General features: G+C 36.8%; 1 protein-coding gene across 3 annotated transcripts; it reads right to left on the bottom strand.

Annotated features, from left to right (window-relative positions):
• Positions 1-6032: 6032 nt before the first annotated feature.
• Positions 6033-15179, bottom strand: CUNH21orf91 (chromosome unknown C21orf91 homolog). Of its 3 annotated transcripts, none has more exons than XM_039349358.1 (5): positions 15106-15179; positions 12911-13041; positions 10583-11113; positions 8829-8891; positions 6033-7124 (listed from the first exon to the last, which is right to left on the bottom strand). In XM_039349358.1, exons 2-5 carry the CDS (start codon positions 13032-13034, stop codon positions 6964-6966), a joined length of 879 nt encoding a protein of 292 aa, XP_039205292.1. In that variant the 5' UTR covers positions 13035-13041; positions 15106-15179; the 3' UTR covers positions 6033-6963. The 3 variants fall into 3 exon arrangements, with proteins under 3 accessions (XP_039205292.1, XP_039205291.1, XP_039205293.1); XM_039349357.1 differs by lacking the exon at positions 15106-15179 and adding an exon at positions 14779-14942; XM_039349359.1 differs by lacking the exon at positions 15106-15179 and adding an exon at positions 14013-14430.
• Between the last annotated feature and the right edge of the window lie 1214 nt (positions 15180-16393).

Genomic DNA, 16393 nt, shown 5'->3' with positions numbered 1-16393 from the left:
TGGGCTGCCTTGCTATTTTTTGGCTTCGCGTTCGTGGTCGTGCCTCATCTTCATGGAGGGTGTCAGTTTGCTTCATGTATGGATTGGAGGGGTTTAAAGTGGCTAATGATGCAGCTGTGGTCTGGCTTCTGGTTTGTGGTCGTGCCTCATCATCGGTGTGGCTTTGGGTTTGTTTTTTGCGTGGATGTGTGGTGGTGACATCCTGTGTGGTTCTTGTGAGTGTGGGTCTGGTATCATTTTTTGTGTTAGGGAGTCGTTTGTCAATAAGGGCGGGTTTCCAAATGGCTGGTAGGCGGGAGGTATCATCTCGCTTGTTCATGCTGTGTGGGCGTTTTTCTATCTCGATGGCTTCTCTGATTATTCTGTTATTAAAATGTTCACTTTTGGCAATGGTTCTGGTATTTTTAAAGTCAATTTCATGTCCTGTGGTTTTAAGGTGTTGGACCAGGGAAGATGTTGGTTCCTCTTTTTTGACTGAGTTCTTATGTTCTTCAATGCGTGCACTTATTCTTCTGTTGGTTTGTCCGATGTATGTGTTGGGACAAGCAGTGCATGGGATTTCATATACTCCTTGATTTTCTAAGTCAATTTTATCTTTGGGGTTTCTAAGGATGGTGGATATTTTTCTGTTTGTGCAGAATGCTGTTTTGATGTTGTGTTTATGGAGGATCTTATTGATTCTGTCTGTGGTGCCTTTTATGTATGGGAGGAGGGCTTTGCCGTTTTCTTGTTCTTTGTCTTGGATTTTAGTGGGGTTTCTTTTTGGATTAGGTTTGTAATCTTATTTCTATGGAATCCATTGGATGTTAGTACATTGGTGAGAGTGTGTAGTTCGGGTTTTAGGTGTTGTTCGTCAGCTAAGCGTTTTGTTCTGGAGATGAGTGTCTTGGCTACAGAGTTGATCTGTGCTGGGTGGTGGTGTGAGAGAGCGTGCAGATAGTGGTTTGTGTGTGTTTTCTTCTGGTAGATGGTGTGTCCTAGGGAGCCATTGGATTTCTTGTAGACTAAGACATCCAGGAAGGGAAGTTGGTTGTTAGCTTCTGTTTCCATGGTGAACTGTATTTTGGGGTGTAGGCTGTTGAGGTGTGTGAGGAAGTTGTCCAGTTTTTCTTTCCCATGTGGCCAGATTATGAAGGTGTCGTCTACGTATCTGAGCCAGAGTTTGGGTTTGTGATCCGATTTTTCTAGAGCTTGGGTTTCAAAGTGTTCCATGTAGAGGTTGGCAATGACAGGTGAGAGGGGTGATCCCATGGGTGCTCCTTCTGTTTGTTTGTATTTTTGTCCATTATAGATGAAGTATGTGTTGGATAGGCAGTGGTTGGTCAGATCTAAGATGTGTTTGGGGGGGTTATATTTGTTTTGGATAGCTGTCAAGGCTTCTTTGATAGGCACTTGGGTGAAGAGGGATATGACATCGAAGCTCACTAGTAGGTCGCTGGGCTGTAAGTTTTGTTTCTTTATGATCTCTATAAACTGGAATGAGTTTTTTACATGTGAGGTGATGGATTCTGCATAGGGCTGTAGTTGTTTGGCGAGAAATTTGGCTAGGTTTTGTAGAGGTGAGCCTATGGAGCTGACTATAGGTCTGAGTGGGGTTCCTTCTTTGTGTATCTTGGGGAGACCATAGAGTTTGGGGCATGTATTTGTTAATAACACTTAATGTATAAACAAAAATGCTTCAGCAAAAAAATTTTTTTTTCAAAAATGAAAAGAATGAAAACTTTATTTTGCAGAAAAAATAATGGACTAAAGTATTCATTAAATATATTTTTCCTTGTCAAGGATTTTAGGAGTGGTTTGCTACTGCTTCCTTCCTAGGACAGAGAAAGTGACTAGCTCAAAGTTACCCAGCTGCCTTTCCTACTATCTTCTTTATTGGTTTGTTATGATTTATCAACTGTTATAACTTATGATTAATTATTGTAACTATGATTTATGATCTGTGACCTATTATTTGCTATTTATATACATTTATATGTATTTATATACATTGTGAGCTTATGCACCAGAGAGAAATTCCATTGTCCAGTGTCCAGTCACATTTGGCCAATAAAGAATTCTGTTCTGTTCTGTTCCATTAAAGGCTAAGGGCTATTTCTGTGGTCACCGTTCATTCCAGATCAATTCACATTAAATAAAAAAAGAGATTTAAACTTTGTCCTTCAGCTTGTGATTTATGGAAAAACGACAAAGGGGAAGACTAGAAAGAGAAAGCAAAAACAAAAAGTATGAGAGGAATGTGATGTTTGAGAATATTACTGGCCTGAATTCACCATTATTACCTCAAATTTCACATCTACATTAGGTGACCTATACTTCCCCTCACATACCCCATTCAAAGTTATGCATATTCTAGGAATTCCTCTGGGAATTCGTAATGTTTCAGATGTTTCTTTAAGTATTTCTCACAATGAAACTCAATGAGGAAGCCTGCTTTGATTGCTTTTTTGCCCACTCTGAAAATATGACCCAATGGGGCATGGCTTGTCTATTGTTTTTTTTATAAGTGACCTGGGCTGTTTTTTGACACTAAATGAAAATTTACCTGAACCATTTTCAACAGTTACTAACATCTACCACCAGAGGGCGTAGGTAATACAGCGTACTTGATAGAAGCTTGGTACTGTATGATTTTTCTTGGATTTTTTTTTTAAATAACGTCTGCATTTTCCTAGAAAATGGAAAATACTAGCATTATCTAATCTGTAATAACTATAAATTATGTTTACTTTACATTTTCTTTCAATTTATAGTTATAAATTGCCTACTTAGTTAAAATGACAAATTTCACATTGTTTTTGAAAATTATACACATATTATTATTATTTTTTGTAAAGCGAGGAATATAATAACCAGGAAAAAGCCACCATTCTATATTTTTTTCCATACCTGAAACAGGCCAATATTGCACAAAACACTACATTTGAAATACTTCTAATTTGAGAGGTTACATTCCAAAAGACATCCGGTTGGTGAATTGCTGAATCAGTATTGTCCAAAGAAAGAATTGAATGCTCCAGAAGTTTTCTGGTTGGTTTAATCTCTATCTAATACGTATAATGTACCACTTATGGCTGCATTTTGATAACAAATTGTCATTTCTGATTATTGTTATACTTCATAAAAGTATCAGAACCTGGGCTTAATATTGGTGCTTACTGACTAGGCCTACAGGTTTGAGCTGCAAAAATACTGAAAACTTTTATAGTTTTTTCTAAGTCATCAGTTCAGAAGTGTTGCAGATCCTGTCATGGCTGCCATTTGCCATCAGTTCCTTTGTAACTAATTTTATGTAACTAGTTGTTACTGGAAAAGAAGAAACTTTTCATCTCATAAGGTAGTTCATTTAACATTTTATGTTTATGATTCTGAATGATCTTTTTATTGTTTTAATTAACATTTAATTTAGTTTTACATTTTAAGAAATATATTGATATATTACAGTTATCAGTTTTTAGTCCTTTAAGGAACAATTACTTTTGCTTTGTAATAAACTGTTCAGACTGGGGAAGAATGAATAAATCTATAGAAAGTATAAAATGTACTATTCCTCACTGTAGATCTCTAGCTGAAACATCTTGATGCTGCAATGAAGTCACTGAAGCTCAGAAAGCTTTAGGACTGAATGTCTGTTATTTGATTATTTAAAACCTGCATAAGAGTTAAGCAATTTGAAGTATATACTTTCATTCTTTAGTTTCTAGAATTACTTTAATATGTATAGCTTGTATCTCTTAACATTGACTTAATATAATTCATGACTTTTGGTACGAGAATTTGTGTAGGCATAGTATTATTGCAGAAAATCATTAAACGGCCCCATTTGATATTCCAGTGAAAGCTCTGTGTGTGTGTGTGCGTGTGTGTGTTCTAGACTAATGGAGAGAAGGAATAATTGTTAAACAGTTAAACAAATAAATAATCACTTTAAATGTAATTGTAACATAAATTAGTTCAGCCTGTGTCCATGTGAAAGGAAGTAAATTCAAACTGATAAAACCATCTTCAGAGTGTAAGCTCTGCCCCTTTTAATACATACATACATGTATGAAAGGGGAAAAACATGTGGCATGGTTACAATATTGCTTTTGTCATTTTGATGAAAAATCCCACAGATGCCAGTTACATTTATAAAATTCAGATATATTCCTATCTGAATATAATAACCACTTACTCTCATACATAGAAACCACTTTCTCAAAGCCATACTCATTCCTCTTCCTTCTAGCAGAGACAGTAGAAAAAAAATAAGAAGCAGCAGGAGGTAAATGACTTGGGAAAGTAAGGAAAAAGAAAGGGAAAAGTAAAACTAGATGAGGCAAAAAGAAAAGGTAACTGGGCAGAAAAGGAGCCCTGTTTAGATATTGAAAGTTGGACAACATACAGTTAATTAATTTAGTGCCTTCAAATTAATCTTGACTCTTGGCGATTGCCTGGAGAAGTCTCTGTAGTTTTCTTGGCAAGATTTCAGAAGTGATTTGCTATTGCCTCCTTCTTAGGACTGACAGAGAACGACTGTTTCAAGGTCACCCATTTTGTCTTAGTCTTGTTTTCAGCCTGGTGCCTTGTACTACTACTACTGACTTTCAAATTATTATTGTTTTGTTGCAGTTAGCAATATGTTTAAATTTAGATTTTTATCTACATATCAAGTCCTTCCCAAGGACCTTGGGTAGGCAGATGTTGTTTGATGGTATTGTCACCGTTATGTAAACTGTTAAGCTGCCTTTTGCAATTGATTATGATTTTGTCAATGATAAAGTGATGCTCCAAATGTTTTGGGATTGCACCCAGGGTGCCTATTACTATTGAGATTATCTTTGCTTTCTTTTGCCAGTTTTTCTTTTTATTTGCAGGGTTTTGTCTTTTGTGATTTTCCCCCAGCTCTTTTTCTTTTGCTATGGCAAGTTACTCAGAGTCCACTATCCACTAGTTTTTTGTCTTTATCAATGTTAAGGCTAAGGTGGGGTGTGGCAGATTATTATCTTTTTGAATGTTAAAGATTCAGAGCACTTGGTCTATTTTGTGATCCCATCTGTTCTTGCTTACAGGCAATTATGTTGCAGTAAGTTAACTGTAACTTACAGTACACTTGTGAATGGACACACAAGTTTGAGAGAGATAGGTTATTTCTTGCAGATATTCCAATGCACCATTGTTGCTACTTATTTACACACTTTAAAGACTTCTTCATTCTCATGATGTATAAGGTCATAAGTCACTTTTTCAGAGGCCATAATTTGGAACAATCATTAAACAGTTGGAAGTCAAGGACAACCTGTATCAGTAATGGCGAACCTTTTAGAAACCGAGTGCCCAAACTGAAATCCAAAACCCAGTTGTGTATTATTGGATGCTGAGTGGGCATGGCCCATTGAGTGGCTGTGGCAAATTGAGTGGCTGCGGCTGCGGTGGTAACGGCAGACTGGGTTGGACTAAAAAGTTCAATCAATCAATTCCAACTTTGCGAGATTTTTTTTTTCTCACGAGAAGTTGAAATTGATCGAACCTTTTTTTTCCCACACAGCAGCGGAGGACTAAAGTGAAAAGGTTTTATAAAACCCAGCTGAAGGCCTAGGACTGGGGCGATGGGGCACATGCCCACAGAGAGGGCTCTGCGTGCCACCTGTGGCACACGTGCCATAGGCTTGCCATCACGGACCTATATAAATGGACAGACTATCATTTCTAAAACTCAAGTCCAACTTGGGGAATTATCTAAATATATAGAGAACAGAACCTATAGTCCCAATCTTTGGAAAAAATGTTTAAAGATAAGGTCTGAAAACACACACAAATACACACACTAATCATGTTGCTTATTTACAAATATATATATTTACCAGAATGAGATTCCTGTCAACTATACAACTTTTCTCCCATGAGTATCCAGTATTTTTGTATTTTAGAGACAAAACATTTCTTTTGCAGGATATTTGGACCATAACCTAATATAGCATTTAATAGTTTCATAGTTTCTATAAAGTTCACAAGTGACATGAAGTAATATAAACAACTAATTTGAGGCATTATGTTTTTAAAGCCATTTATTTTTATAAACAGTAGAAATTCACATATAAAACTGAAGTTGAGCTCTGCTTATATTAACAAAGCCTAAACCACCATTCCAAAAGTAGGTTCTTGGCTTAAATTTGTGATGCTTGATATAATTATACACTCTTAAAATTAAAGGTAATATTGTACAACTACTGAGATCATGTCTTTGGGAACAAGCTTTTTTAAAAACAACTTCCATCATGAAAGGTAATTACATTGACCTGAAAAAAGAGTAAACACCCATTACACCAGATAAAATGCTATTTATAATTCAAAACTTTTATAAAAGATCTGGAAAAGTACCTAAAATAGTTGTCTCTTTTTATAAAATTCAGTAATAAAATATTGCTTGCAATAAATAAAAAATGCAGATGAATACTGGTGGTTCTATTATTTCTTAATACTTAAAACTGTATTTCACCTGTTATCCCAGGTTATTTACAAGTGGTTAGAAGTATTAATTAAATTAAGCTGAATATTGGTAATCGGCAAAAAAGGAAAATATTTATTAGGCTGGCAAATCTTTTAAAGGAATTCTTTGCACAAACCATTCCTCCAAATATACTGCTCAAAGAATAGAGATGGCAATTATATCATGATGTTTGGGCATGAATGTGCATACACATAAACAATATGGGAGGGTCTTAAACATCCATGCTTTTAAGACATGATGCCCCACTGTACCATGAAGCAATAGATTCACACAGTTCAATTAATAATGGAAATGATTATATGAAATGAAAATGTTATCCATTTTTATTTTTCTCTTTAAAAATGTAAATACATGTAACTACCTTGTGTACCCACAAGCTTATTTCCCCCCCAAAATACTGCTCAAATGTGCAAGTTTTCCCCCAAAGTCTAACTCATAGAGAAGCAAAAGTGGAAAATGCAAGTTTGCCATGGCTATATGGATACATTGGATTTCATGGCTGCCCGTCCCATCTGTAAACATGGAAGTTTTGAACAGTTCTTTAGCAGTTGTTCAATAGAAATATGACGGACATTAAGCTGCGAAGCCAAGGAGTCTTTTTCTTGTACTTGCTTAGTTAATTCTTCAAACACATCTGAAATCAATAAAACGTCAAATAGTTACACTAATTAAGAGTTGCAATGAAAGTACAGCTAAGAACAAAATTAAAAATGCCAGTTACAGCTGTGACCAGACTCAGCAGAAATCTACAATGGAATGTGGCAATTTGGGATCATTTTTAATACATTTAAAACTAAGGTGTCTGAACTAATTGAAAATCTTCCCCAAAGTTCTGCTTGCTACATGTAATTGAAGAACTCAGAAAGCTGGGTTTTAAAGAATGAGACTATGTATCAAAAAAGGGGAAATATACCCCACATATAATAAATATCCTCACAAGGACACTCTTTTGGTGGTTGTTAGCATTCTAAATTGTCTTGGTAAGTAGGACATGAGATACTGTTGAATTAAGTGACAGAAAAGATTTCCATTGGTTCTCCTACATCTTCCCCAGAATGAGAGACTCTAATTTAGGTATTTGTCAGCTCATTATATATCCTTGCTCATCCTTAGACGATCTCAGTACTGTGATATCTACGAGACTGACTTTAGAATCATACTTTCCTTATGGAAATGTGAATCTCTTTACCAGTTAATCAGTTCTAATCCATTTAGAAAGGCGCAACTCTATTCTCGTACACCATTCCTTCTCTGGCACAAGCTCCCATTAACCTATTTGTACCTGCTGCATAAATTCCTCAAAATACAATCCATTCTTGCTGCAAGATGCATAACATATCATTCTAAAATAGCAAAGTTACTCAGATAGAGAGTCATAGGACTGGAAAGGATGAATATCCAATATTTCCTAAAAATCTCCAACGATGGAGGTTTGACTATGACACTTAAAAAATTATACCCTGTATACATTTTTACTGAATTAGACATGTTTACCATCCTAAAAGCTAGCTATCCGTAAAATAAATTTGGTTTTATTCTGAAGAAAAAATATTTTCATGTGTTCTTTAAAAATGATGTTAAAGGCATACATCTTCAACATTCCTGACTCAGCTTTTTTATGCTTATATACACATAATTTTAACTTTCCTACAAATTTCCTTTCACTATTATGAACGTATATAATATTATTTTTAATGTTTGTTTCCATGCCAAATAATGGAAGGACAGAGCTGGGCAATACCAGTTCATTCAGAACCACAAAGCGTACTTTAAGTTGAGGACTTCATGTAATCTTATCTCTGCAGCCCCTAGTGCACAATTTTTTATGACAGATAAATAAGCAACAACTGAAGTCTCAGTAATTTTCTAGGTACTTTCAGATCTGCCTTCTCCAATCAGAATCTTAACTGTCTATACTCTAGAATATACTAGAGTGCTGGGAGAGCTGCACATGGTAAAGGATGCTGGGGCCTAGATAACTGTTTTTAGTGCCATTTGATATATATGCCACCATCTCTCTTAAGTTTGACTGTTACCCACAATTATTAGTATTCAAGAAAGTGATCAAAAGAAAGTATTGTTACAGAACATATAGCAAATCAATTACCCAGAGTTACTTTATTGGTGAGAGGGGTGGCATATACATTTAATAATAATAAAAAATCTGGTTGAAACTGTTTTTCATTTGCTTTCAATGACTGATACAGGTTTAATTTATATACGCATACGTGTGTGTCTGTACACACATACATAGCATAAACCATTTTTAGGGATTTAAAATAGGAAAACACAATCTTATAAACATGTATTAATCAGCAAATATTAGAATGTATCTCACCATGGACTTGCTTTAGTAGTTTCCCATTCAGCTGCTCAACCTCTCTCAGAGGCATCATATTCACTGGTATGAATTAAAGACAAAGGAAACTGCTAATGAGAGTGTGTATAAATGGGAAATAATGCTTCTATACAGAAAAATTAAACAGCAATAGTTTCCTTATATATTAGTGAAGTAACTATATAAAAAATTAATACATTCCTTCATATTAAGTCAGTGTTGGGATTTTTTCTTCTTCTTTTGCAGTTATACATCAAGTTACTAAAAGCACTAACATCCCTTTTAAAATACAATGCAATATATAAATGGAGAATAGCTGCTTTTGCAGTTTTTCAACAATTCTCCTTAAAATGATGCAGCTAATCCAACTTTAGTTCAAATAATTTTTATACTTTGAAATAGTAACTATTATCATGATGCAGATTTACCCTAAAAAAAATAGACTGATTAGCAAAATTGTAGGACTGCTTATGAAGATTCCAGAAGAATCCATCAATTTAAAGTCCTTCCTAGCTGATTTATTTATTTATGAGACTTATATACCGCTTTTAAGTGCAAGCACTCTCTAAGCGGTGTACACCAGTAAGCAATGTATGTATATATTTACATTGCCCCCAACAATCTGGGTCCTCATTTCACCTACCCTGGAAGGATGGAAGGCTGAGTCAACCTTGAGCCGGTGAGATTTGAACTGCTGACCTGCTGAACACAGTCAGCTAAAGTGGCCTGCAGTACTGCACCCTAACTGCTGCGCCACCTTGGCTCATTGATCCAAGATTGCTAGAATGAATAGCCTTACATTTTCTAAGTAAATAGATGGATTAGTATATTTAGTCAACAATGCAAATATACATGCTTAATCAAAACAAAACTCCTTTAATGGAGCTTGTTGTTGAAGCTAAGCTTAGATCACACTAATAAAGCACAAAATAAAAGTTCCATATATTTAATAGTTTTATTTACAACTCTTAAATTAGTATGAATTTTGAAGTTTTTGAATTAAGAGACATACCGTGTTTCTCAGAAATTAAGCCCTATATTTTGGGGGGGGGGGCTAATATAAGCCCTACCCCCTAAATAAGCCCTAATTTTCAGGTGAGGTGCCCACCTAAAAATCAGGGTGGGGGGTATAGAGCTTACCATTGCAGCCAGATCTCCCATGGATCGATACTTGCCTCTCTGGCCCACTTCTGTGGCCAAAGGAGCAGCTTCATTCTGCAGCTGAGAATGGAGCTCGGGTCTATATTTTGCAGTAAGAAGCCTTTCCGGGAAGCCTCTGTAGCCGAGAACCGACCTATGGATTGAATCCATAGCTCGGTTCTTGGCTGAACAGACCTTCTGGAAAGGTCTCTGACTGCGAAATGCAGCCAAACTCAATTCTCAGCTGCAGAATGAAGCTGCTCCTTCGGCTGCAGAAGTAGGATGGCTGGGTTAGGCTGCCGGTGGCAGGTGGAAAAGACACCTCCTGAAAATAAGACCTAATGCCTCTTTTGGAGGCAAAAAAAAAAAAGATCGTGTCTTATTTTCGGGGAAACACAGTATTATTTAGTATGTGTTCACAATTTAAAAATCATGTTTCTTTAGGCTAGGACTATTTGACAAACACTGTATCACTGGATTCAAATTGTAATAATTAAAAGTTATGCACCAACTGAACATTTACATCTTTCAATACTTGTTAGTATTTTTATCTTCCAAGTGCTGCAAAAAGTTTATATACACAGATGGGCTTATAAATTACTTCTTGCACTTACACTGCTCTCTGTTGTATTGGGGAAATCTTCGTACACAAGTATCTGGATCTTTTTTAGTTTTTCCCATTTCCAAAGACTGATTATGACTAGACCATAATGAATTATTACAACAAAATGGTGAACCGCTTTGTTGCAACATGTCAAATCTAAAATCACTGGATTCTCTTGATTCTAGAATACTCTGTGAACAGTTTGTTATACTCCCAGAGCTTCCGTTGATCCATTTTGCAGAATATTTAGGGACTTGGGAATCAAACTGTGGAAGTAACTTTCTCTCTTTCTGATGTCTAAAGCTAAAAATCCGATGCTGTGTTTGTTTTGAACCTTCTGAATCCAAATCCCTATCTTTGTTTTGTGCATACTGTATAATCCAGTTAATTTTTTTGCTCAAAATATTTTTCACTTCTACATATGTACTTTTGGACAATTTTGATTGTGGGCAACTCTGGTTTGCTATTAAGTGGAATTTTTCAAAGCAGTCTCTATGTCCCCTTAATGATCTTGTATGCAGAAGATCAGACTTTGGTATTCCTAAGAAAGAGAAAAGAAACAAGTAGTATAATTCCATGAATAATACTAAATTATAGACTGAAAATACTTTATATATACTTCATATATAAAAATTCATTAATTCATTCTTTAATTGATTTGATAATTAATTAGTTCCATTATCTCATAGCAGTGTGTTAATGATTTCTTTATTGTTCCTCGTGGAAATTTAGAAATAGGCTACAGATATGATTAGCTACAGGTAGTTCTTGACTTATGACCACAATTAAACTCAAAATTTCTGACACTAAGTGAGACAGTTAAATGAATTTTGGCCCTTTCTTGCCACAGTTGTTAAGTGAATCACAGCAGTTGTTAAGATAGTAATATGGTTGTTAAGTAAATCTGGCCTCCCCATTGAGTTTGCTTGTCAGATGGTCACAAAAGATGATCACACATCTTCAAAACACTGCAACCACAATAAATATGAGTCAGTTGCCAAGCATCTGAATTTTGATCACATGACCATGCGGATGCTGCAACGGTCATAAGAATGATAAACGGTCATACATTTTTTCAATGCCATTGTAATTTTGAACAGTCACTAAATAAACTGTTCTAAGTCGAGGACTACCTGTACTAGACTAGATGGGAGTAAATTTCTCTTTAATATTTTTTTTCCAAGAAAAACTAAAAAAAATAGTTCATATTATAGTTCCTATTTCTCACTTGAACTATGTCTATTCAACTGAAAAGGAATCTGAATTCTTTTCATTTGAAAGAATATGCAGATTTTTTTCCCACTGGATATTGGAGCTCCATCTTTTATCTAGTGTTTTGCCTAGATGTTTTTCAACTGCATATTTATTTGTTTTATATCTCGAGAGCAAAAAGTGACCTAAATGGTAGCTTCCCTTAACGTAAACCCCCACAAGTGTTACAGCAATCCAAGGAGGTAGGCTGAATTGAAATACAGAAAGCAGGTGATTGACTAAGAGTTACCAAGTCATGGCTAAGTCTGAACGTAAATATTGAACATAAATATAATCCAAACATTAACTTAAGAATCTGGATAAAGCTATATTTTTGTAACCAATGTCCAACAATAATTTTGTTCATATGTTTAAATAAGCTTGTCAGGGATTGCAATAGCCCAAAGTAGTAACTTACTTAGTTATTCACTAACACCATTCTAATTACATTTGAATGTTTATGAGAAAGTAATGATTATATATTGTGGGAAGAATCCAGAGAAATAAATATTTTGGGGAATATTAAAAAGGCAGAATATATTTTCCCAAAGGAATAATGGAGATCTTAAAAAAAAAAAGACAGAAACCAGCCCCAGCCCCTCCCCCAAGCAGAAACTAGTCCAAATGTCTGAATTTTGATCGTACAATCGTTGGGATGCTGCAACTATTGTAAGTGTGAAAAAACAGTCATAAGTCACTTTTTTCAGTGCTGTTGTAAGGATCAGAATTCAAGTTTCTCACTTCTACTAAGCCAAACTGGCTTCAAAAATTAGTTTACATTTATATATTCACAAAATCCTAATGTAAATCTATTTTTTAAATTTATTTATGGAACTATTCTGTGAAACAGATGAATTAGAGCCTTTTTACACAGAGGATTACTATGTAATTTATAACTTGGAAAAAATCAAAGTTCTAAACACCAAACAAAATCTACAAAACAAATGAACTCCCCTGCCCAAGAAAGGAGCAATATTAGAAAAACAGGAATAATTTACGAGCTACCATCATTACTTATCTGGAAATTAAAAAGGTTTTGTTTGTTAAAGATACATTTTCCAGGTGTCTGAAATTAGGTTACACTTACCTTCAATGCTTAGCTCGAAACAAATGTGACAGAAGGAAAGAGTCTCTCTTTCTGTTCCTAATTTGCATATGCTGCAAACATTATCATCGTTTAAATCAATGTTAACAAATTGCTCTTCAATCATAATGTCCCTAAAAGAGAAAAATTTAATAGTACTGTTACTGTTACTCACAGTATGGAAGAATCATATATTTATCATCCCATACAAGGTTTGACAAGTCAGACAGGAAATCAGAAAAAAAAGTTTAGTAAACTTGGAGAATGTTTTTATTTCCAAATTGATTCAAAATTGAAAATATTTTCTACATTGAGACCGGGTATGGTGGACACCTAGTGACTGTTTATTTATCAGGAGCCTTGTATAGGCTGCTGGGAGCTGGTTTTTGGATTTTTAAAAATTCCTTCATATACAAACATGTTATCTTTACTGTGAGGCACACAGAATTATGGTATATAAGATAACCAGCCCTATAGAGTATCTAAAATAAATATGTAAATCAGTAACGAAACAGTGTCCCTTCAATAATTTCACATTTTAATGACACAGTTTAAATATTTGTGCCAGTTCAGTAATGACACTATCTCAGAGCAGCTTGAGGCAGAACAATTTTGCAGAGTTTATCTCATAAATAAATGTGGGGGCTAATTTTGGTAGCTCTAAGGTATCTTCTTTAGAGAGTCATTTTGAGCTTGTAAATTTTACCCCAACAGAGTATAGCAAAAATCATCACATTATATTTCCTCAATAAGCAGAAGCATAATTATTTTTTATCTTCAACTTCCTGTTTATACTTCATTCATAGAATAGGAATAGTCAACATATCAAATAAATTGCTTTTCATTTTATCAATTGGACTTAGAAAAGCACAAAATATGCACAAAAAGTTAATTTCAGAATTGTTTTCTAAAGCATTTCTCATTGGGAGATGTTTCTCCCAAACTGGAGTAGGCCATTTTTTTTTTCTGAAAGGGAATCCAAAGAGATAAGATAAAGGCCAAGGCTTCAGTGAAGAAGATAGCAGACATGTTTACATTTCTGCATCTCAAGTGTAATTATTTCTCTACTGTTAGGATAAATATATATTTAAACATTTTTATTCACCTTAATGAGAACAGAGCATTGAGCCCTTTTTACAATAAAACCCAACATAACTGGAAAACAGGAAAACTTTCTTGCATCTTGGAAAACCTAGAGCTAAATTGGGGCCAGGGAAATGTACTTGGCACAGGGAAAGAAGCAGTTTTTACTCTCCTACATTTCAGCTCTTGCATCCATGTATTCCATTAGTTTATACCTCATTGTTCAAAGGATGGTATCTGTACAAAGATGTTTGCTTATTTCATAAGGCACACTTAAAGTCTGACAATATTCACTTCCCTGCCTCTCCTTAGTCCCTTTCTTTCCCCTGCTCAGGTGGTGGGGTGGGCCTGTTATTCCAACCTCCTGAGAAGCCTTTTCTGCACTGGAGGTAGATTACCTAGGGGTTTATAGAAGTGATACTGTGCAGTCCCAAGGATGAGAATGGGGGGGGGGGGAGGCGATGAGCACAAGCATCTCGGGGAAAAGAAAGGCAAAAATTGAGACGGGAAGAGGAAAGCTAAACCACGCAGCTGCAATTCAAGCCATCCAATTGCTAGCCTGAAATTAGCACGGAGTCCTCCCAGTATTACACAAAGCTGCTAGGAAAAGAACACAAATATTTCCTCCTCGGGCTCCTGCCCTACCGTTCCCCTTTTAAGAGTATAAATCGCCCCCTCTCGAGGCAAGCTCCATCTCCACTTTGAGCTCACCCCAGCGAAACCCTTAGCGCTCTCCCAGCCCTCCACACGCAAGCATGCCACCCAGGGACACTCCTCCTCCTCCTCACCCTGGCCACGCGAGACCGCCGCCTTCCCGAGTTCTCGGTGCTCACGGTGGGTGCTCGCGAAATGGCTGTCGGAGAATCAGCAGCGGCAAAAAGGAGGCGGCGGCGGCAGCAAATCCAAGCTTAGCCTGGCCTACCAGCATGGGGGAAACCCCGACTTTGCCTGCTTCCGGACTATACCATTGTTGATCAGGGAGGGGTGATAACCTAGGAGAGGGAGAGAGCTTTTTCCCCTCCTCCAACCCTCCTTTCCTCCTTCCCCTTTTTTTTCTTGTTTCTCTCTAATCTAGGGAATGGGATTTGTATACGGTAACATTTACTTATCTGTACCTCAGATTCGGCAGCACCGTAAAGTTATAATATCCCCCCTTCCCCACGGTGTAAGGAAAACACGACCCTCAGCCCCAGACAGGTAGCAACCAATGCTGCAAGCTATAGATATACTCCCATCAGAGATACGCATTTCCTGTTGAGAAGAGGGGTTTTTTTTTTTTTTTTTAGTCTTCAGAAGTGAAATTTTGAGTACGATACTAATAAAGGATGACAGGAAACCTCAAGATTTCTCAGTTGTTTTTATGGATAACGGTATTTTTCCCCTCAAAATCCAACCATAAGTTTTAGCAAACATCCTTAACTCATACGTTTATACTTGCTTTATTTAGTGCTGCACCCTTATGTATGTATATCTATTTGTATTGTATTTTATATTAAAGTTTCAAAGTTTTTATTACCCAGCTTGCTAATTTTAACTTCTTGTTGAATGTGTAGCATGAGTAAGGCCTTTAGTTAAGGTGACCAACTTTTTTACAATGAAAAGGAGGACACAAATAAATTGAAGAAAAAAATATCGTAAATAAAAGAAACATTTTATTCATTGCAACAATAATACAGAATACACTATAATATGATAAATGCATAATTAAAAAAACCCACCCATGGTGCACCCAGCCTTGGTGCCCTCCTCTTGCGACAGTGAAGTGGCTGAGGACACAGCGGAGAAGGTGGCCGGGGCAGTGGGGATCCCTGATGATGCTGCAGTGGCCACCACTGGAGCCGCTGCCTCTCGTCCTGCTCCTCCTACCCACCTGTTCGGCTGAGGATGTGGCGGGGCTGGGGACAGTGGCCGGGCTGGGGGTGGTGGGGAATCCCAATGATGTTGCAGTGGCCACTGCTGTGCCGCCACTGGAGCCACTACCTCCTGTCCTGCTCCCCCTCCCCACCCATTCAGCTGAGGCTGGGCTGGGGGCGGCAGGGATCCTGATGATGCTGTAGTGACTGCTGCTGTGCCGTTGCCGCCACCGGAGCTGCTGCTTCCCATCCTACTCCCCCTCCCCACCCATTTGGCGCCGTCTGCCTTTTGTTTACTTTCTCCTCACCTGGAGAGAGAGGGAGAGAGAGAGGAAAGAGAGAGAGAGGAAAGAGAGAGAGAAAGAGGAAAGAGAGAGAGGGAAGAGAAGGAGGGAGAGAAAGAGAGGAAAAAGAAGGGGAGAGGAAAGAGAGAAAGGGGGAGAGGAAAGGGAAAAAGGAAAGAGGGAAAGAGGAAAGGGAGAGAGAAAGAGGAAAGAGAGAGGAAGGAGAGAAAGGAAAGAAAAAGATAGAGGAAAGAGGAAAAGAGAAA

This window comes from Crotalus tigris, unplaced genomic scaffold (assembly GCF_016545835.1).
Source record: "Crotalus tigris isolate CLP2741 ecotype Arizona unplaced genomic scaffold, ASM1654583v1 scf7180000018265.1456218, whole genome shotgun sequence".
Taxonomy (NCBI): domain Eukaryota; kingdom Metazoa; phylum Chordata; class Lepidosauria; order Squamata; family Viperidae; genus Crotalus; species Crotalus tigris.
This window is presented reverse-complemented; position numbering and strand designations above follow the sequence as displayed.

Coding starts and splice junctions, on each gene's coding strand:
- CUNH21orf91 (XM_039349358.1), bottom strand. CDS start 13,034: ATGATTGAAGAGCAATTTGTTAACATTGATTTAAACGATGATAATGTT. Junction 8,892..10,582: donor CCAATACAACAGAGAGCAGT/GTAAGTGCAAGA, acceptor AATTCATACCAG/TGAATATGATGCCTCTGAGA. Junction 7,125..8,828: donor ACTACTAAAGCAAGTCCATG/GTGAGATACATT, acceptor TATTGATTTCAG/ATGTGTTTGAAGAATTAACT.